Here is a 21,502-nt window from a genome sequence, read left to right as displayed (position 1 = left end):
GGAGAGTGAAAACACACATTCAGAAGAACACACGTGGAGAGGAGGCTGTCAAGAAAGCAACCAAGTAAGGGGGGTGGAAGAAAGGAGCAAAGGAGAGAGCAGGAGAGGAAGGAAAGGAGGACAGAGGTTAAATTGGAAGGTAGGCGTAGAGGAATGGAGGGAGGAGGAAGAGCTGGGGGAGTGGCTGGGTGAGGGAGGTAGACAAAGCAAGGGAGGAGATGAGAGAGAGAGAGAGAGAGAGAGAGAGAGAGAGGGGGCGAAGGAAGAAAGGAGTGAAGGGAGGGCCAGCTGAGAGAAAGGAGCAGCAGAAGAAGAAGGAGACAGGGCGAGCAAGTGAAAGAGAGAGAGGTGTGTGTGTGTGCGTGTGTGCGTGTGTGTTTGTGTGTGTGTGTGTGTGTGTGTGTGCATGCATGCGTGCGGATGTGTGTATTTTCTCCTCCAGTGTAAATGAATGGAAGCCGTCTCTATTGTCTTCTGATCGGTAAGAAGCTGCTGCTGCCGTATCTGCCTGTTCATGATAGTACGCTGTGTGTCTGTGTAGATCTGTGTGTGTTCACTGCAAGTTCATCATGCTTGTACATGTGCATGCTGTGTGTCTGTGTGTGTGTATGAAACAAAATGCAGATGTATGCATTTCAGATAGAGGATGTTAATTTGCGAGAGTAATTCAGTACAGTGCAGTATGTGTGTGTGTGTGTGTGTGTGTGTGTGTTTGTGCTTTAGTGGTAGTAGTGGGCTTGGAATGTGTGTGTTTCTGGTTGTGTGTTCAATTGTTCCCTTCAACCTGACAGTTAGCTCATCATTCCTGTGTGTGTTTGCATGATTCTGACTTGTGAGGACGTTGGGCTGGTTTAGGTGCTTCTCAGGTTCTGGGTCTGGATCAGGTTTGAATTTAGGGTTAAAGGAACATTCTGGTATTTTTCTTCTTCTTTTTGTGGGTCTGTCCATCATGGCAGCTCACACTAACTTTCCCTGGAGCTCTCAAATACTCTTTCAGTTCAGTCAAGGTTTACAGAAGTTTGGGTAAATTGAAGATTTTGTTCGGAATCCAATGTAAGCTGAGTTCAAAATTCAGTTTATCTTAGATTTGGTTTATAATACTAATATTTGGAGGCGGAGTCAGATTTAGTTCAGAAAGTTGAGGTTGGGTTAAAGGTGGAATATTAAAGTTTTGTCTGTGCTGTTGATTAGAAGATAGAAGATATAGTTATGATTTAAAGATAACAGATTCCAGGTGGCCAACTGTATGGACTGTATGGACCTTTAAGATTGTTTACAGCAGGATGGGATTAAGTTTCTTCAAAAAACTACTTGTGTCCTAACATTTCCTGCAGACTGTGATAATGATGATGACGAGGAGGAGGAAGAATAAAAGGAGATGAACCCAGACCTCTGTGCTTCCTCTTCTCTCCTCATCCATCAGAGTTATGTGAAGCAGCAGCTGAATAAATTTGCAACTCGTTTTAAATGAAACATGAATCCAAGTTAAATACTGCAAACACTCCTCGTTCAGCCGGAGAAAGGTAAAGCTGGTGGGGGCTCACCAGTAACACCAGTACAGTGGAGCAGCTGGAGCAACTGGAGCATGAAGGAGCCATTAGTCTGTTCAGGCGTCCTGCGTCCATTATTTTCTGGGAGGATGTTTTCAGATTGACAGACCTCTGTCGTCTTCCGGTTGTTCTCTCTGCGTTAAATTAAGACACAAAAAATATTTTGTCTGAAATGTGATTTATTGTTTGAAATGGTGATTCCTTGATGTCTGGCTTCCTGTAGTCATTCAACAAAAACAAAAAAGTGGATTAACAGACAGTAAAATAGAGGTTCTCCCAGTTTTCAATTTTAATGAAATTTCTCTCTCTTTGGTTTAAAACAAATAAACCTTTATTTTTTGTTTGTTTGTTTTAAAGCTAAAAAAGCGTCACAAGATATCACCATCAAAAACAATTAGCTTTAATGTTTTGAATGTGGGGACTCTGTGGGAGAAGACAAATATAAATGTCTACAGATTGTGCCACGTTTGCGTTGCAGATGCTTAATACTTTTAACTGGAAAAAAGGCGTACAGAGAGATCATTCTTATTATTGTCTGAGAATAAGTCGCAGCTCATAGTTTGGATGTTTCAGGTGATTCTGTGGGCATTTATCAGAAAATAGACTCAAAAGAGCTTTTACTGATTCAGAATGATTCAACTTTCTATCCCTTTCATCAGTATTTCCTTTCTATTGAATTACTGGTTACTATCCCCATCAGAATGGAGGGCTGAGTGGAAATAAAAAGAAATTCATAAGTCACACAGAGATGACTCCCGATGCTGTTCAATGTCCATTTGTCTTGATCTAAACAGCCTTTGCCTCTCTTTATTTCTCCTTTTTTTCATTTTCTCTCCTTTATTCTGTTATTTCTGGGCAGAAACTCAAGTCATAGCACTGAAATGCTAAAACATTGGTGATGGTGGATGATTCATATATTTTTAAGCTCATTGTTTAGCATTTCATTACTGTGAATTTCTGAGGGCAGAGCTTTGTGGTAAAAAGGCAGCAGCCCGAAAATAAGCCAGTCCCGTTGGGGCCGCGGAGAAGTGAAGTGTTAAGACACTCAAATGCACTAACGCTCAATTATTTATTTAGCCAGCGAGCTGCTGGGATGGTTGCTAGTTGCTTTAACAAGCAGGACAGCCGGTGTTGGGGAGGGGGCTTGAATTGTTGAAGATGTCCTGAAGTTTATCACTCCTCCCTGGACTTCCTGTTTGTCTTTGTCTACAGGAGCTCTGAGGTTTGTGGACTCAAACATTTCACAGTCAGAGTGTTCTGTTTTTTATCACAATGGACAGAAAGACCACGTGATGAGCCGTTCAGCATGTTTGGTCTCCCACTCTTAAAGCAGGGAGAGGTGGGGGCACATCAAGGTTGGTGTCTGCAGATTCTAAAGGAGAGCAGTTAGTGCTTTCACTATGAAGCAACATCAGCCCCAAACTGATGGTGATACTTTCTATTGATACCATTCACAACTAACTAACTTTAACCAGTTACCTGCTCTCAGTGTGCTCTTACTGCCTTCTGCTTCCACCACCAGCTGCTGAGTGACTGTAGCTGCTGCTGCCGGCTAAAAAGCCAAGTGACCTCATGACCTGGTGGACAAAATACATCATGGTGACATAAAAAATTCCTTTTTAAATTTCTGCTCTGCAGTTTTAGTTGTGATGGACCGACAGTGATGAGAAAATATCAGCCATGTTAACTCCATTCAGCCTGTTCCTGATGCACGTCCTGAGCTGGTGGATATGAACTCTCTCTCTGATTGGATAGGATCGCAGCGAGGCGTCACATCAAGGTTGCTGTTTATGTCCTGAAGTGACAAACTGTGACACGACTGTTCCTTAACGAACTTAGATCGTCTCACTGAGACCTGAACACAGCAGAGCTAAAACAATATGAGAGAAGGCTGCTGAGGTTTGTAGTCCTGCATCCTCTGCCTCACACACACACACACACACACCAAACCTTAACTATAAATGTAAAGCCTGACGCAGCACAACTGTCTGCGGAGAGGAAGAAAGTCAGTGTCAGGCAGGAAGAGAGAGACAGATACAAAGTGATGAAAAGGAGAATATGAGCTGAAGAATCCGCCTCATTACATAAAAGTGCTGCATGTTACATTTTAAATATGGCCTGGCCAGATAAAATGGCACTGTGCTCTCATGCCAGAGGAAATATAAGCATGATGAAGAAAAATGTGTTGGTGCTAATATTTCTCCTGAGTCATCAGAGGAGCACATCTGAAACAGATCGTTTTGTTCTAGTAGTTCACTTCAGTGCACTCTGTAAATTCAGGTTTAATTCACAGGTACTCTAAACTACTGACCTGTTTATTTATTTATGAAATGCTTTCATGACCATTGGCTTAACATAAAGATGGTAAAATATAGCTGTATATCTATATTTCAGGTGAACACTCAGATAAGGCCTGTAAGGCTTTGGGTGTGGCTGTGAGCTGTGACTGCGTAGTGGACCTTTAGTTTATAGTTTGATACTGCTGCTTTTTCTGGACCAGGCTTTGATGGGCTCACACCAGAGTAATGGAGAGTACTCAGCAGTTATTTGACTACACTTGTTAAGTTTTTTGGCAGACCGTTGTAGGCTGTAACAGACAGACCGTCTTTCTGTCCTCCTGCTGTAATTGGTGTGTCAGCGTGAAGACACTGACTCACAACGTGAAGCCAACATGAGTCCTGAAGACTGACTACATCAGCGGCTATCTATCCATACAGATAGATAGATAGATAGATAGATACTTTATTGATCGCCAAGAGATGCTAAATCCTTTTCCCCTGAGGACTCAGAGAGAAGTGAAGACAAAAATGGTCTGAGTTTCAAGGAACAAGATCACAAACTCCACAGACGCAAGTCGCTGTGAAGTTGTGACTATGAGTTTGTTTGTTAGTGGAGGAGGTGCAGTTAAGAAAATGAGCTGAAAAATAGAGAAGAACAGGAAGAAGATAAAAGAGAAGAAAACGGGGGCGAGACGAGTCTCCCGTTGCCTGAAATTCTCTCAGGTTTTAGATGAAGGAGGTAATTACAGAGGATGATGGAGGGGGAGAGAGACAGTGAGACAGAAAGTGAGTGGATGGAGAACAAGGAGACATACAGTATATACAACAGCTAGAGAAGATGAGAGGAGTAGCAATGATGGAAAACAAGGTGACAGGACCAGTGATACAGTGAAGGAGGAAACACAGGAAGCTAACATTGGTGCTGAATGTGACTGACACCATCCTTTGGTCTCCGACCTCAGACCTGATCAGGTCTACACCAGGCTCTGCTCCAGACCTGTTAAAGCCTCTGATAAAGCTCTAGGGAGGGCTGACCACATACTTTTGGCCATGTAGTAGAAAGTGAGTCCTGCAGCAGGTGGCGCTGTTTCTCCTCTTCTTCTCTTTTTGTGCTTCAGGAGGTTATTTTATTTTGACCACCTGTCTGTCACTTGCTGGTTTTTGATGTCACTTTATTGACAGAGCAGAGCAGCGTTCACATAAAGTAAACTGCCCCTTCATCAACACAAAAATACACAATAACTAGACAAATGGAAGTCGTGTTTTCCAAATTTGTCATAATTCACCTTGAAATTTAGGAAAAACTATAAATTAGCTGCATGGCGGATGAGGCGGTGTTGAAAGGTCAAAGGTCAGGAGGAGGACCTCCTGGAGAACAGACTCTCTTCAGCACATCTGCTGTTTTTGTTTGGATTTTTTTTCTGGTGAACAGAAACCCCAGTAAAGAGTTTTCCCGCTCCCTGAGGCTGTTTTTATATTCAAATCCACATAGTTTCCTGTTGTTGGCCGCACGGTGTCACAGTGTTTAGCTCTGCTGTCCCACAACAAGGAGGTCCTGGTTCGATTCCTGGCCTGGGGCCTCCAAAGACATCCTTTTTAGGTTCATCTGTGACTCTAAACTGTCTGTAGATCTGAGTGGTTGTTGGTCTGTCCAGGCTGACCCCGCCCCTCGCCCAGAGTGAGTTGGGATTGGCGGCAGAAACAGATGAGAGAAGATGGATGGATGTTTCCTGTCGTTTGAACCAATAAAAACATAGAGATAGAAACTCTGGCATCATGGGAAATGTTGAGTGTTGGGTGTTGATAACAGAGACGAGTCCAACGTGGTCAGCTCAGAGGTTTGACTCTGCCTCCTTGTCATTAGCTGATTTTTAACCACGCCTCCTGTGCCTGAGCGTTTGGGGGTAAAGAGGAACTGAGACAATCTCATTATACAGCTATTTGAATGCATGAAGTTCCTTGAAATGTGTTTAAAAAGTAAATCTGCAGCCTTCAGGCATCAACACCACACAGAGATTTGCATGCTGGGTAAACCGTGACATCATGTTGTACCTGATTATACCTCCGCCTCCTTTGCCATTCAGTAGCTCCACCACCAGAGTTGATTTAAAGCTTCTGTAATCTGTATTTATATGACAACAAAGATCAGACGATGTGATGGTTTTGTCACTTCCTCTATTTCCCACCAATATTACCACGTCTCAAACGTGTTAAAGGGCAAATTGCCTTCCTGTTCAGGATCGGCCCAGTTTAAAGACAGCCGCACTGTGACGACAGAATCATGAAACCATGAAAGAAAGTTTTTTAGACTTGTATTTTCTGTGGAATATTTTCACCTTGAAGAGTTTTAAGTTGTTGTTGTATGAAAATCTGGATCCTGCGTTTGAACCAGTTTGATCACATGTATACAACGACCAGAACGGAGACGGTTCTGTGTCGTCCCTGAGGACTGTTCAGTAACGTTTATGGTGTCAGAGCCAGGTGTGTTTGCCTCCTGCTTCCTGTTCGTGTTCCAGGTGCCGTCGGCGGCTCGGATGTCTTGCAGGGAAACTGATCTGAGTTCAGCTGCTAAAAGGTGGCGCTCCAGTGAGATGAGGTCCTTTGATGAACCTTCAGCAGAGACAACAACTGTCCTGAGATGACCACACGCACACACACATACACTTATCTGATGCTGCATCAAGTGTGTCTGCGGGTTTTCAACCTCATCCATACACATATTTGCACACTGCCCGCACTGTGTGTGTGTGTGTGTGTGTCTGTGGTGCAGTACGATGCTGCAGTGCATCTCCAGCAGACATTACATCTCTCTCTATTGCTGCATGCTAAGAGTATTTTTACATTTCCTGGACAACCACCCTCAAGACGTTGTGTAATTAACGGAGAATGGCCGTTGACCCCAACTCAGTCTGGCTCCTGTGTGGTTGTAGAGGAATCTCAGTAAAAGTATGAACGTATAATGACTTTAACATTAAATTTTACCCCTAACCCTGACTCCCAGCCTGCAGTTTCTCTGTTGGTGTTTTGTTTTCAGCCAAAACAAACCATATTTGGAAGAGATGTTCTGATTATTATTGGTTTAATTGAGTTCCAGGGTGACAGTGCCCAGCAATAAGGTTCTGGATTGGCATTCCCCGCTGGTTCTCCTTAGGTTCCCTCCAGGTCCCCACCCCCACCCCCTGGACTGTGCACAGATGGAGGGATGATTCAGAGGACACTGATCCAATGTGGACATGACATCAGGATGTACCCCCCTGTCTGAGGTCTAGATGTGGTCTATAGGTGTTCATGAGTGCTTTAGGGGGTTAGTCTCTGTTCTTCTTGTCTGGACTGACTGGCTCTGACTGGCTTTACTGTGTGCAACAGAAAATAAAAACCAAACCAGTTTATTTAATTACTTACTGAACAAGAAAAACCTTCTCAGTTTTTATTTTTCTATTTCAAGAAGAAATGTATTTCCTTTTACAATTGACTGCCAAAAGAGGTTTTTGTGTGTGTGTGCGTGCATGGCATTTGATTTAAATTGTCTCGCTCCACTGCTAGAAATATTTTAGTTGCGTTGCATTTTTCGACCTGTGTGTGTGTGTGTGTGTGTGTGTGTGTGTGTGTGTGCACACATCTTCTCCATATGCTTCTGATCCTGGCCCCTCCCACTCTGAGCTAAAATCAGTAACACACACACAGAGTGACAGCATGAAACCTGTGTTGTCATAGCAACACCTCACTTGACTGCAACTGTCTCTCCACCCTCCCTTCTACTCCTCCACTCCCGTTACATGGCAACCATCTCCAAGCAACATCCCCCCCGCCACCACCTAATTTTTGGAGCCAAAGTTGATCATGAACAAGGGAACAAAAGACGATGGAGGAGGAAAGGAGGGGGATGATAACTAGGAGGAAGATAGAGAGAATAAATGACCAGGATGGAAGATGGAGGGAGTAGAAGAAGAGGAAAGGAAAAATAGACTATAAAAGAAAGGAAGGAGACAATATGGAAGTTAGAAAGAATGAAAAGTGAAATTAACAATGAAAATGGAAGAAAAAGAAAAAAAATGAAATAAGTCTTGGAGAGATGAAGAGGATGTGAGAAGAAGGATGGAGAGATGAGTAAATAAAAATGAATAAAATTATAAAAGTGAGGGAGGAATCTGATGTTTACGTCATTCATCATTCTTTTCATTATCTCCTTTGTCCTCTCTTCACTTCTTCTCTTCCATTCTTTTGCTTCCTTTCCTTTCTCCAATTTCTTATTTCCCTTCCCACTTATTCCTCCTCTCCTTCTTTCCTTCCTCTTTTTCCACCTCAAAAGTATTCTTCTCTTCCTTCCTTCCTTCCTTCCTTACTCCCTCCCTTCCACCTTCCTCTGTGTGTCACATTTGAGTACCTTGACTTCCAGTGTCTGGACCACCATGACTGTCACCGTGGTTACTGCTGGGACAGCAAAGATCACTTAGACAGTCTTTTTATACGACACTGTAACTTGTTGTGGCTTTTTGTCATCTCCTCCTTGGACCAAATAGTGTTGTGAGCTCTCAAACATGTGGCTGCAGGAATGAGGGATGGAGGATGGAGTCAGAGGGGAAGATGGAGGGAGCGCTGGAGAAACAGATAAAATGAGGAGGAGGAGGGCAGCCTGTGAGAAGTCTGATGAATTATGGAGGCTTGTCCCCAGGCTGGAGAGTCACTGTGGGGGAGGACGGGGGGAGGATGGATGGGTGGAGTACAAGAGGAAGAAAAAAGACAAAATGGAGGATAAAAGTTGGAGTAAATGAAAACAGGACTGATGGAGGGAGAGAGGATGTGCGGGTCAATCCATTTGTCATTGAGCAGAACATTATGAAATGCCAAAGCTGCTGTTGCCGTGGAAACCAAAGGGAAGCTCTTATGTTTCATGCTTTGTTGCCCACGGTAACTGTCCTGAGAGTGAAGGATGGAGACAGAGAGAGGAGGGGTGGAGGCTACAGCTAATCAGTCAGTGATCAATAATCAATCACACTGATCACTGATCATTCAGAGTCCAGATGGAGGACCTGTTCACGGGCACTGCGGTCCACAGCATCCTGAACCTAGATGTGTCCCAGGTGCCTCAATTACTAGCAGGAAGATTTGTGCCGTTTTGCTGCCAGTCTCTGCAGCCGCCATGAGGTCACTTCCTGTCTGCATGTTATCAACACGCACAACAACACTGTCAACTGTCACTCATCACTGTGTGTGTGTTCATGGCTGATCGATGGAAGAAACGAGCTCTCAGAAGAAAGCCAGTGGATGTGCTGTGCCTCTCAGACTGAAGAGTCCATCAGTAGATGGAGCTGATGTTCTCTGACGTTCTCGGACGCTGAATTAAACTTTATAAATATGGAGCGTTTCTTCTGAAGGCGTCAGACCATCTCCAGCTTTGTCCTCGTTGCTCTCCTTGTGCTCCTACAGCAGGGCTAATGCTAAGGCTAACTTTTTGGCACTTGGCACATTGTGGCATTTAATGTCACCAGTCGGTTTGTGAGCTGCTGTTTGAAGTCTCCAGTTTGTATCTATCAGTAGGCCATCTTGGTTTTTTGAAACCATGTTTGGAGGAGGAGGTGGCGCTGATCTGTACTTGATCCTGGTTGATTGGTACAGCCTGTCAGTCAGACAGTAGCCCCGCCCCAAAATGCCTACCCCGTTTGGTCTGTTTTGCAGCAGTAATCAGATCTGTTCCAATGATCTGATCAATGACTGATAGATCAGAGAGAGAGAGAGGGTGGGCGAGTTCATTATTGATTATTACTGAAGCTCTGCTGGGGGGTTCAGATTCAAAGTCTCTAAAAACACCTTAACAGTAAAACCCCTTAATGTTATAATTAAAAGGAAAGTTTGAAGAAAAAAGTCTAAATGAACAGAAAGAAAGAAGGAGGAGGAGGAGGATCTCCACCCCCCCCTCCCTCCCCCCATCTCTCTCTCCTCCCCTCCCCCTCTATCTCTCTCTCCTCCCCCTCCCCCTCCCTCTCCCTCTCTCCCCCTCTCTCTATCTCTCTCTCCTCCCCTCCCCTCCCTCTCTCTCCTCCCCCTCTCTCTATCTCTCTCTCCTCCCCCTCCCCCTCCCTCTCCCTCTCTCCCCCTCTATCTCTCTCTCCTCCCCCCCTCCCCCTCCCTCTCCCTCTCTCCCCCTCTCTCTATCTCTCTCTCCTCCCCTCCCCCTCCCTCTCTCTCCTCCCCCTCTCTCTATCTCTCTCGCCTCCCCTCCCTCTCTCTCTCTCTCCTCCCCCTCCCCCTCCCTCTCTCTCTCTCTCCTCCCCTCCCTCCCCCTCCCTCTCTCCTCCCGGTCGGTTGTTGTTGCAGCGGCAGCAGCCTCGATCATCAGCAGCAGCAACAATGTGGTGCATCAACTGCGCCTCGGACAAAACGCCAGCGATCCTTCACAACAAACTGCTGTATTGGTAAGACAACCCCCCCCCCCCCCCCCCCCCCCCGCCTCCTCACTCACCAAATCGCTGCGTGTTTTCCGCCCGGGATGCCATCCCGCTGCCGCCCGCCGTGTTTGTTTGCGCAGATCTCCGCTGTTTGTGTGTTGTTGTGTTGTTGTGTTGTTCCTTTAATCTTGACCTGCCCTGGCTGTGTGTGCATGCCTGTGTGCACTTTTATCTCCACCTCTCTCTCCATCTTCCTCTGTGTCCCTCCACCTTTTCCTGCTTCTCTGCTTAAAGGAAACTTTTTAAATGATCACCAAGAACAGACCTGCCCCCCCAGCCCCCCCCCATGCTGTTCACACCTGAGTGGACGAAAGCGTGATGCATTCAGGGTCCTGTGGCTTGTCTTTATATGAAGCTTTAATGGAATCAGCTCTGACTGTAAAGTTGAGGCTGAAACAGGAGCTGCAGTGATGACACCAGAGTCATGTCATCTGTGTGTGTGTGTGTGTGTGTGTGCGTGCGTGTGCGCCCGCCCATCCATCTGCAGTGATGGGAGGACATGCAGAGATAAAGCTCCCAACATGCTCAGGTGAATCCGGTCTGGATCCATCTTATTTGTCAGTGTTCCTGCTGTTATGTGTTGCCTTCAAGTACCTGAAAATAGTAACAACAGAATCCAACAGTTTTATGCCATCTCCACAAAAAGATCCAACAATCACAGTCTGTGGCTGAGAGACTTTTATTCTGAACGATGATGGTCTATGGTGCATTAAGGCTAATTCAGTTCAGACATGTTGTCAGGCTGAGGACAGTTGGAGGAAACAGGTGAAGACATGAGAACAAAAGAGAGGTGTGTTTTATTTTGAAAAGCTTAGAGGGAACAGTCAGTTCAGTCGGTTCATTTACAGCAGCAGATGTTGAACACTTCAGTGATCCATCTATGAAAGTATAGAATAAATACATCACAGATGACCAGCAGCTGGACTCGTGTTGCTCAGTGGACACTGATGCATTGTGGGATATTCTCATCTCTGACTAAGCGGGTTCACATCTGTGCTTGGTGAACTGCGAGTTGGCATTTTCCAGATGTGGTACACAGCTGCCTGCGGACAGATGAAGGTGGCTTCAGGACAACGTGACAGCTCTTAAAGTCTTATCCGGTCCGTCTCCTAATGACAGACAGGATCTCCCTGTCCCTGCCCCTCCCACAGTCCAAGGCACACAGGTTCTCTCAAACTGAGTCCCAGCTCAGAGACCTGGTCCTTCGCCTGTCTGTCCTGTTGCCTAGCAACCGTGACTGTCCAAGAGAAGGAGGACACAGTCAGCCTGAAGTGGGACAGTCCATCTGTATATGTTGGTCAGTGATGGAAGGGGGACCCGTCCAGGGTTCAGATTGTCCAACACATGGCAGTTAGTTAATGGATGGTTCTGCTCAGAGACAGTTTGGGCAGATCCTGGTCTGGAACACAGAAACACTAAACCACCTTCTGGCTCCTCCAACCCTCAGACATCAAAACCAGCCGCTCAGTTTTGGCCCTGCTCTCACTCTTTTCAACAAGTCTCTCTCTCCCCTCTTTCTCTGTCTCTTGCCCCTGTCTCTTATTCTTGGGGGTCAGAGGGTAATGAGTCTGCTCACTGCAGTCCGAATCAGACGACCGTGAAGCTGATCCTCACATTCTGATCCTGCTAACAATCAATAAAGAGACACACAACGGTCTGTGTGTCTCTTTATAAGACTGAAACTGCCTGAATTTTAAGTTTTTATTGCCACAAACTTTAGAGAAATCTATTATTATATATAATGTTAAAGCATCAGAATATGATACACAAAATTAATTTCCAGATTCAATTTTGGCTCCATCCGTAGGGCTCCAATCCCCTCCTCCCATCATAGACAGTCCAAACAGACTGGAGGTGTCCTGATCTATGCAGTTATTATTCTGTAAGTATCCCACAATGCACCATGGGAAGTACTGTACAACTGAAATATAGACCATCATGCCTTGTGCTTGCAGTAACAGACAAATTACCCGAGTGGAGCTCAGTGTTTTCAGAGCAGTCCTGAACGTAACCAAGAGGGACACTCATTTCTCATTTCCAAAAATCTGCAACTGACTCTCTGAATGAGATTATAATTTTACTTTACTCGTTCTCCTGAACCAAAGTGGACTTTGGGGATCCGAAAGTAATAAGATTCACAGATCAGATTATTTAATCCAGGATTTAGGTTTAGTTTTGTTAAAATGGGAACCAAGCCCCACAAGCTTCAAGATTTCGGTTAAAATAGGGTGTTATATACATTTAATGACAAAACCTACTGAAATGCAGTTAATCAAAAGTAGCTTCCTGCCAAAGTTCTTGATTTTCTCATCAGCATCAGAAAAACTAAAGACTTGGATGAAGACTTTGTTCAAACTGCGGCTGGTGACCTATAGCTGTAGAACAGATCTGGTTTGTGTAGATCTATAACTGTTCTGCGCTGCTTTCTTCCTTCATGAACACACTGAGTTCAGAATCAACACAGACATTTACAGTCATTGTTCTGACATGGCTGGTGATCTAACCGTCCATGATTAGGCTTCATGTCTGCACCCAGAGGAGTCATTTTTATTCAGGCGGCACAGGTGGGAATCAAACCTCCGGCCCCAGCAGTGCTCTGCTTCATTATCTCTCTGCCGGTGGGAGTGTTGAAGAAGAAAAGACATAAACTGAGTCACGCCGGCTGTTCAGGAAGCTTCGCTGAAGGAGTTGACTCAGCAGTGTTGCTGTTTTAATCCTGAAGGAGTGAGCTGTTGCCTGGAAACCCCTGAGCTGAATCTGACCCGTCTCTCCGGGTTGGTAACGCCGCCGAGGAGGACATGCTGCAGGCGGCTGCGCTCATCACATGACCTCATTATATGTCAACGTGTTCACAGAGCAGGATACATCCTGATTATTAAGATCTTATCCAGTCAGACTGGAGCTGGAGATTCACGATTCTCCCGAGGCGGCTGCTGGAGGAACGCTCAAAAGGTCCATAGAATAGTAAGGGATTGATCCACTGTTCATATACTTTGGATCCATGTGGAAGTTAAATCTTAGAGCTAGTGCCAGAGAAAAGGTCAGAGGTCAGGAGCAGACACTGATAATTAAGTTCTGTGGTGTTTCCTGAAATCAGAGAATGATTTTAATTATCGCTCTTTAAGTTGTGTAACTCAAACCCATAAAAGTTCTGGATCGAGCTCTTCACTGCAGTTTGACTCTGAACATCTTTCATCATCTTCCTTCATACCTTCATTGGCCTGCTGACGTGAAGCAGTGATGTCATATTCAGAGGAGCTGAATTAATGAGATGAGTTCTCTCTTCAGGTTATTTGACAAATCCACTGCCTGAGCGGCCCGGGGTATTTCTGCTTCCCCAGAGTGACAGCACTTTGGAGCAGGACCCTGAAAATATTTTATTTTGACTTTTATACTTGAGGAGTTTAATTCCCTTCCATCCATCTGTCATCATCAGGAGGAATGAAGGAGGAAGGAGGAAATAATGTGTCCACATGCCCAGAAATCTGCTGGATCACCATTAGACCGAGCTCCATTTTCCCTCCACTTTAAACTGAACTGAGCAGGAAGTTATTTCTCTACGTGAAGTTTTAATTTTTGATCAGCCTCGTCCTTGCCTCAGACATCCACAGTTATTCTGATGCATCTTCATAATGACTGAGGAATAATGATGATGGATTATATTTAGACATTTACTCGTCTGTTTGTTTTAATTTCCCCTCAGGATGAATAAAGTATCTATGAAGAACATTTGTCCAGCTGGAGAAGATCGTGGTGTCCTTTTTAAGTTCTAGATTGAATTAGTGATCAGATCAGAGAGCAACAGTCTGACATGTTTTAGGAGAAGAGCTTCTTTATTTATTCAACTTTGTCCGGGCCAATCGATCCTCCTTCTGTCTGCTGTAAAGATTTCCACATTATTCCATAAATGCATTTCAGCCATTGACTTTTCTAGGATGTCTCCTGTAACTCATCTCACCAGAAATCATCCTCTGGGGACCGCGAATATGGTTTTCATGGAGTGGAAACACTGTTTAAGACTCAAATACCCGCTAATAACAACCTGACTGGAAACAGGAGACGACCGAAGCATGATACAGCACAACGCGTTAAAGTGTGTGTGTGTGTGTGTGTGTGCGTGTGTGTGTGTGTGTGTGTGTGTGTGGTGCGTGTGTGTGTGTGTGTGTGTGTGTGTGTGTGCGTGTGTGTGTGTGTGTGTGTGTGTGTGTGCGTGTGTGTGCGTGTGTGTGTGTGTGCGTGTGTGTGTGTGCGTGTGTGTGTGTGTGTGTGTGTGCGTGTGTGTGCGTGTGTGTGTGCGTGTGTGTGTGTGTGTGTGCGTGTGTGTGTGTGCGTTGGCCTGTGGGTGGATGATCAGGGCTTATTATGTCTACTCAGCTCAGATCTTATATACACACCAAACAGCTTTACTGCAGCAGAGAGAGAAACAGCCTGCACTGCTCCGACTGTGTGTGGAGGGGGAGATTAATCAGTGTTTTGTGTTCTGCAGTATTTTGTGGGCTTCAAACACCCCCAGAAGAACAAAATAACCAGAAGGTGCTCAGGTGTGTGTGTCTGTGTGTGTTGTGTTCATGTGATTACATGCGTCTGTCCACTGAGCTGTGACTCGTGATTCTCCCATGATGCATCTGTGTTGCTGAGACTCGTCAGGCTCCGGCCAGCTGTGAATCCGGATTATTGATCTCCACAGTAAGCCATGGTGGAAAAGTGGCGAGATATTGGACTGGAAAAATGTCTACGAGCTCGGGGCTGGTCTGTCAGCTGTCACTATGACGTCATTGTTTTTGTTGCTAGGTGGCAGGCAGTGGTCGTAGACAAGTCCAGGTGAGGAGGAGGTTGGAGCGGAGGGAGGGACTATGACACAGGAGAGCTGCGTTCGATCCCCAGGTGACAGTAGACCTCGTGTCTATTCTCCATTATTGTAACCATGGCAACAAACATTGTCTAATGTTGAGGAAGTGCTTATTTTAACTTTTTTAAAACCACCAAAAACATGACTCGTGTTGCAGTAACCATGGTAACAGTGATAGGGGAAGCCACTGTGACATGAAGAAGAAAACCTTTGGTGGTTCTGATCGGACGAGGACGGCTGACTCGTCCACCAGACAGTGTCGGATCAATTAAACCTGCGTTCAAAGATTCCTCTTTATTTTACTGATCGATCGAGTCCATTGATTCCCTGACAGTCAACTGTCTGATCTGTCAGAGTCACTTTGTCTTTGACACTCCATCACACACTGTCTCCTGTCTCCTGTCTCCTGTGTCCTGTCGCCTGTGTCCTGTCTCCTGTCTCCTTCCTCCTGTGTCCTGTGTCCTGTCTCCTGTCTCCTGTCTCCTTCCTCCTGTCTCCTGTGTCCTGTGTCCTGTCTCCTGTCTCCTGTCTCCTGTCTCCTGTCTCCTGTCTCCTCTCTCCTGTCTCCTGTCTCCTTCCTCCTGTCTCCTGTGTCCTGTGTCCTGTCTCCTGTGTCCTGTGTCCTGTGTCCTGTCTCCTGTCTCCTGTCTCCTTCCTCCTGTGTCCTGTGTCCTGTGTCCTGTCTCCTCTCTCCTGTCTCCTGTCTCCTGTGTCCTGTCTCCTGTCTCCTTCCTCCTGTCTCCTGTGTCCTGTGTCCTGTCTCCTGTGTCCTGTCTCCTGTCTCCTTCCTCCTGTGTCCTGTCTCCTGTCTCCTTTCTCCTGCGTCCTGTCTCCTGTCTCCTTCCTCCTTCCTCCTGTCTCGTGTTTCCTGTCTCCTCTCTCCTTTCTCCTGTGTCCTGTCTCCTGTCTCCTGTGTCCTGTCGCCTGTGTCCTGTCTTCTGTCTCCTTCCTCCTGTGTCCTGTGTCCTGTGTCCTGTCTCCTCTCTCCTGTCTCCTGTCTCCTGTCTCCTGTCTCCTTCCTCCTGTGTCCTGTGTCCTTTCTCCTGTCTCCTGTCTCCTGTGTTCTGTCTCCTGTCTCCTGTCTCCTTTCTCTGCGTCCTGTCTCCTGTCTCCTTCCTCCTGTCTCGTGTTTCCTGTCTCCTCTCTCCTTTCTCCTGTGTCCTGTTTCCTGTCTCCTGTCTCCTTCCTCCTTTGTGTTAAAAAAAAGGAAAAGTTCATTTCCATGGAGTTAATTCGGTTTGTGTGTTTTCTAGTCAGGATTTTTCTTTGAGTTGTTTTGTGTTTTCAGTTTTCTTCAATCTTTAGTTGTGCGGTTGTAGTAGTTTGTTTTAAAGGTTGTGTATCAGTGTGTCCCATTGTGTGTCTGGTTTGTTCAGCTGTGCTGTGGAGAGACCAAGCTCAGTATGGAGGCCTTGAATGAACAAAATTATGTGCCAATCTGGGAAGCAGATATTGATTATATAGAATGAGTCCAAACCTGGACCTGATTCTGAGTTTTATGTTTAGACGAGTTTTCATCCAGAACAGATTTGAATCCAAAGTGATCTCATTGGTTCAATGAACTGAAAGTTGATCAGTGATGAAATCGGCCGTTTCTCCTCAGAAACCCATCACGGCAGCTGTCTGTTTTCGAACATCAGGATGTTTCAAAGTAAAGAGCTGGAAGGGTTTTCACTTCCTCCTCCTCCTCTTCCTCGCTGGAACAGACAGATGTGACTGTTGACCTGCTCACTTGTTCAGTTGGTCAAATATCCATCAGCTGATAAAAGACAGAACTCTTTCTGCAGTCGGAGGGAAGTCATCATCTGACCTTCTTTTCACTCTGGACCAGGACCAGCTGGCCCAACATTCAAACTCTGAGAGGAAACACTTCCAAAGTTTAGAACAGAATCATCAGAGAGGTTCAGGAACAGGAACTAAATGTGGGATTTATTAAAACAGGATTCCTGACTGCATCTGTGGGATTGAGTCAGGTTTACATTGACTGTGACTCCCAACAAGGGACCTGATTCTGGACCTGATTCAGGACTCTGGGCTGAGCAGAGGAGCTGTTGGGATCCACTGAAAATGGAGAAAGACCTGCTGAGATCACATAGATCTGGACCAGGATCTGGGAGGAAGACTGACTCAGGTCAACAAGGTCATCAAACATGACACCCAGGTCTGCTGACGGTTCGGATCAGGGTGGAGCTGAACCATCACAGAGCAATAAAAGCTCCAAAGACTCTGTTGGATGAACAGGATACAAAGTTCTTCCCCGCTGGTTTGTGAACCAGCTGATCACTGTACCTTTTAGTCCTCAGAGAAACATCACTTTTATGGAAGTGATCTGAAAGTCTAATGTGATCAGAGACTGAGCTGGAGCAGGACGTCTGATCAGCTTCAGTCTGGATTTGGTCTGTCGTCACGTTTTCAAAACAGTTTTGCTCATTTTCTCGCCTGAGCTCAGAAATAGACCTGAGAATCACACACGTGCCATCATCCAGTCTGACACTCAGGTTTGAACGCATGTGATGGAATGTGTGTGTGTGTGTGTGTGTGTGTGTGTGTGTGTGTGTGGTAATCCCAGTAGAGCTGTTTGTAGAAAAGCTCTTTGCAGCTTGCTGTAATTGATTCAAGTTTCAGATAAAATATTTCATATCATAAAATCTTTTTCTTCACTGTCAACATCTGTTTTACATCGAAGCAGAGGGGACCTGGTCCAGGTCTGGCCCACCTCAGAACCAAAAACCATCATGAGCTGTTCACATGGTTTCCTGGTGTGTTTGATCTGAAGTGATGATTTGGAGCAGCGATCTTTTATTTAGAAGTATCGATGACCCAAGGAAGACAGGTCTACAGTCCGTCTGGACCTTTAGACCTTCAGACCTTCAGACCGTCTGGACTTTAGACCTTCAGACCGTCTGGTCTTTTAGACCTTCAGACCTTCAGACCATCTGGTCCTCTAGACCTTTAGACCTTCAGACTGTCTGGGCTTTTAGTCCTTCAGACCATCTGGTCCTTTAGACCTTCAGACCTTCAGACCATCTGGTCCTCTAGACCTTTAGACCTTCAGACTGTCTGGCCCTTTAGACCTTCAGATCATCTGGACCTTTAGACCTTCAGACCGTCTGGTCCTCTAGACCTTCAGACCGTCTGGTCCTTTAGACCTTTAGACCTTCAGACCTTCAGACCTGCAGACCTTCATTCAGTTTTGGTGCTAAAAACAGTGTGATGCCTTTGCAGATGGTAAATTTGGATATTGGCCTGAATAATGATGGACATTTTTTTTTTTATTTGATGGAATTTGAGGACGAGACAGTGACGACAGATATTTTTGAATAGAACGTGTTGAATTGTGTTCTTTGTTGTTGTACTGTTGTGTTTGGAAGTAAAATTAAATACACATGTTGTTCTTTCATTCATAAAGCAGCAAGTTTGTCTGAAATATCGTCCAGTGTTTTATTTTGAAGGGATGGACACCAGTGAAAAGTGGTGGCCGACTTTAACAGGCAGCTGTGAGGCGATATCATTAACAACATTCTTGTAGAGAGGCATGACAGGAAGTGGGAGGGTCCAAACTGAGACCTTTCCTGAGAGTTTCCTCCTCTCTCATCATTTGTCTTCAATTTCCCACCAGCCTCTTCTCTCCTCCTCTTCCTCTTTTTCCCCTTCATCCTTCTTCCTCTCATCATCTGCTGTCCTCCAGCCTCGTTCCTCCTTCCTTCCTTCCATTTTTCCTCTTCCCTTCTTTTCACCCTTCTTCCTCTGCAGCCCTTCAGCTGCATCCCTCCTCCTCTCTCCTCATCCTTCTCTTCATTATTTGCCAGTTTCAGGCGCTCCCTGATTCCTCTCCTCCTCCATCCTCCCGTCATATCTCAGTTCTTCTCGTTCTCTGCACTTCCTGCATCTCGTCTTCACCGTTTACCATCCTGCCACATTGCTCCCTTTGTCCTGCTTTTTTGCTTTCTTCTCGTCCTTGCCTTTCCCACCTTCCTCAAGCTGCATGTTCAACCTTCCTTGTCGTTTCATCTACTCCTCTCCCTCTCCTTCCCCACTTGTCCTTTTTCCCCCCCGGCCGACGCCCTTTGTCAGGCCGTTTCCTGCAGTAGCGTGTGGCGTTGGTGATCCATGGCGACTTTGCTGAGTGGCCGGGCGTCCGCCCTGCAGGTATCGTGTTGGCGTCGGTGTAGCCCGACAGGAGACGGTTTTATTTTTAGCAGGAAGCAGGATCAGATGATGAAATGGCTCGAGCCACATCGATGCCAGAGAGACATGCTATGATTTTTAAGCCAAAGCTGAAGCACAAAGACATGACAGCCGTCACTGCGCAGAACAGCACAACCAAACTACTGAACAGCAGAGTCTCAAGAAAAGACTGCTGGATCTGAACCCAGCTAGACTCTGGTGGTCTGGAGAAAACATGTAAAGGCCGTGACACAGAGCTGAGTCAGCTGGAGAGGGATTAGGCTACAGAGAGACCGTCCTGTTGGTATTTATTTATTGTGTCTGTTTGTCGTCTCTGGCCAGGGAGCTTTTTCTTTTGGTGGTTTGCTGTTCAGGATTTGACTTAATGTTGGTCCTTCACTCTGTCCTCCACTTAGTAATTTATCTTTTGGCCATCTTGGTTTCTTTAAGCCAAAATAAATAATAAATATTTGAAGGAGAAGTTGGCGCTGAGGAGGACTGAAGGGTGGATCTGACTCTGATCCTCCTTCATCTAAAAAATGAACATCATGTTGTATTTCAGACCATAAACTCATCAGGAAAACATTTACTGAGGAGGAGGGACATTTTCCCATAGCCTTCAATATAAAGAAGGAGGGACATTTTCCCATAACCTTCAATATAAAGAAGGAGGGACATTTCCCATAGACTTCAATATAAGAGAGGAGGAGAGACATTTTCCCATAGCCTTCAATATAAAGAAGGAGGGACATTTTCCCATAGCCTTCAATATAAAGAAGCAGGGACATTTCCCATAGCCTTCAATATACTTCTTTTTCCTGCCTCCTGGTGGTTCCCTTCACAGACCCGGTCCAGGTCCTGTCGAGGCTGGTCTCCATTGTGGAGTAAATGACCAAATCATCTGATCTGATCGCATCGTCTGCAGCTGATGAGTTGTGTTACCATGGAGCTGTAGCTGCAACACGTGTGTTTGTGTGATTGAAGGGACTCATCTTCTCAAACATCGGCCTGTTATTGAAACATCTAATGAGCAGATTTCTGGAACAACAGAGTCTATTTTTAGAGATTCTCACTCTTTTATTTTGAAGGGTTGATCTCCATGAGAAGATATATTTTTGGTTTTAAGGACGAAAAACCAGCTCAGTGTAGTTTGACATCTCCTCTAGTAACCAGAGCTCCGTCAGCCAATCAGAGAAGAGGATCAGCTCGGTTTCTGATCCTCACTCTTCAGTTTGGTCTTCAGGACATTTGCTCCCGTTTTGGAGCAACAACGCTGGACTGAAATGATCCAGCCAAATGATTTCAGCTGCCAAACAACCTCCTGAAATAGACTTCCAAACGCTCCTCAGGGCTGCCTGATGGCCGTCGTTAAGATTAATGAAGCTGCGTGTAGCAGTTTTATGATCATGATTTTTTTTATTCCTCCTAATGAATGAGTGGACGCAGATGAGATCAGCGTGACGTGATGAGATGAATCTAGCTCCCTGAGGGGAAATGAATGAGGTCGGAGCGCTGAGCCGATCAGGTGCTCAGAGGTGGGAGTGAGAGTGTTGTCCCTCAGTTTGTATCTCAGGTCTGATGTTTCTGGACCTCAGAGCCTAAAACAGAAACAGCTGCAATAAAAATTACATTTTGCGTACGTCAAAATAAATTGTTCGATCTCTGTGGTTTGCCTTGTGTGTGTGTGCACTTTGGGCCAGCTGGAGATTGTTGTGTGACAAACTGAAATTATCTTCGCAGACTCACAAATGAAATGGATGTAGTAAAATCACATTGTTTACTGTCTGCCTGTTTCCTGAACGCATCTGAAGAGAGCAAAGCAGAAACTTTGATCGATCTTCAAACCTGCAGATACCATGATATTGATGAGCAGGTATTAGAGTGTAAATGGTGATGGTTTATTTGGTGTTTGTTTCTGGAGCTAAATGTTCATGTTTTTTTTTTTAAGGCAAAGCCAAGGCCAGAGTGTGAGTCTGTTTGTAGGCCCATCCAATCAGCACCTCACCACGAGCTGAGGTTTAACAACGTGAATATCTGCTAAATGGAACCTGATGGTTGATACTGAGTCGCTGTTTCATCTCAGACTGTTTATTTTTCTGCTGTTTTCTCTTCAGCTCAGAACCGGTTTCTTTTTGTAAACATTAAATCTATTAAGTTTAAATGTCTCTGACTGAACTCTACCTGCAGCCTCAGGCGTCTCTGGTTGTAAAA

General features: G+C 45.4%; 1 protein-coding gene across 1 annotated transcript in view; it reads left to right on the top strand.

The window, feature by feature from the left end:
• The first annotated feature begins 403 nt into the window (after positions 1-403).
• The window catches only part of LOC115046810 (IQ motif and SEC7 domain-containing protein 2-like), a 37,820-nt gene continuing 16,721 nt past the window's right edge, over positions 404-21,502 (top strand). The window contains 1 exon segment of the mRNA XM_029507433.1: positions 404-481. Coding sequence (XP_029363293.1) covers positions 411-481 — 71 coding nt within the window. The 5' untranslated portion in view covers positions 404-410.

The sequence above is a fragment of the Echeneis naucrates genome, chromosome 7 (genome assembly GCF_900963305.1).
Source record: "Echeneis naucrates chromosome 7, fEcheNa1.1, whole genome shotgun sequence".
In the NCBI taxonomy this organism is placed as follows: domain Eukaryota; kingdom Metazoa; phylum Chordata; class Actinopteri; order Carangiformes; family Echeneidae; genus Echeneis; species Echeneis naucrates.
The sequence above is the reverse complement of the archived record's forward strand: the minus strand, read 5'-3'. Positions and strand labels throughout refer to the sequence as shown.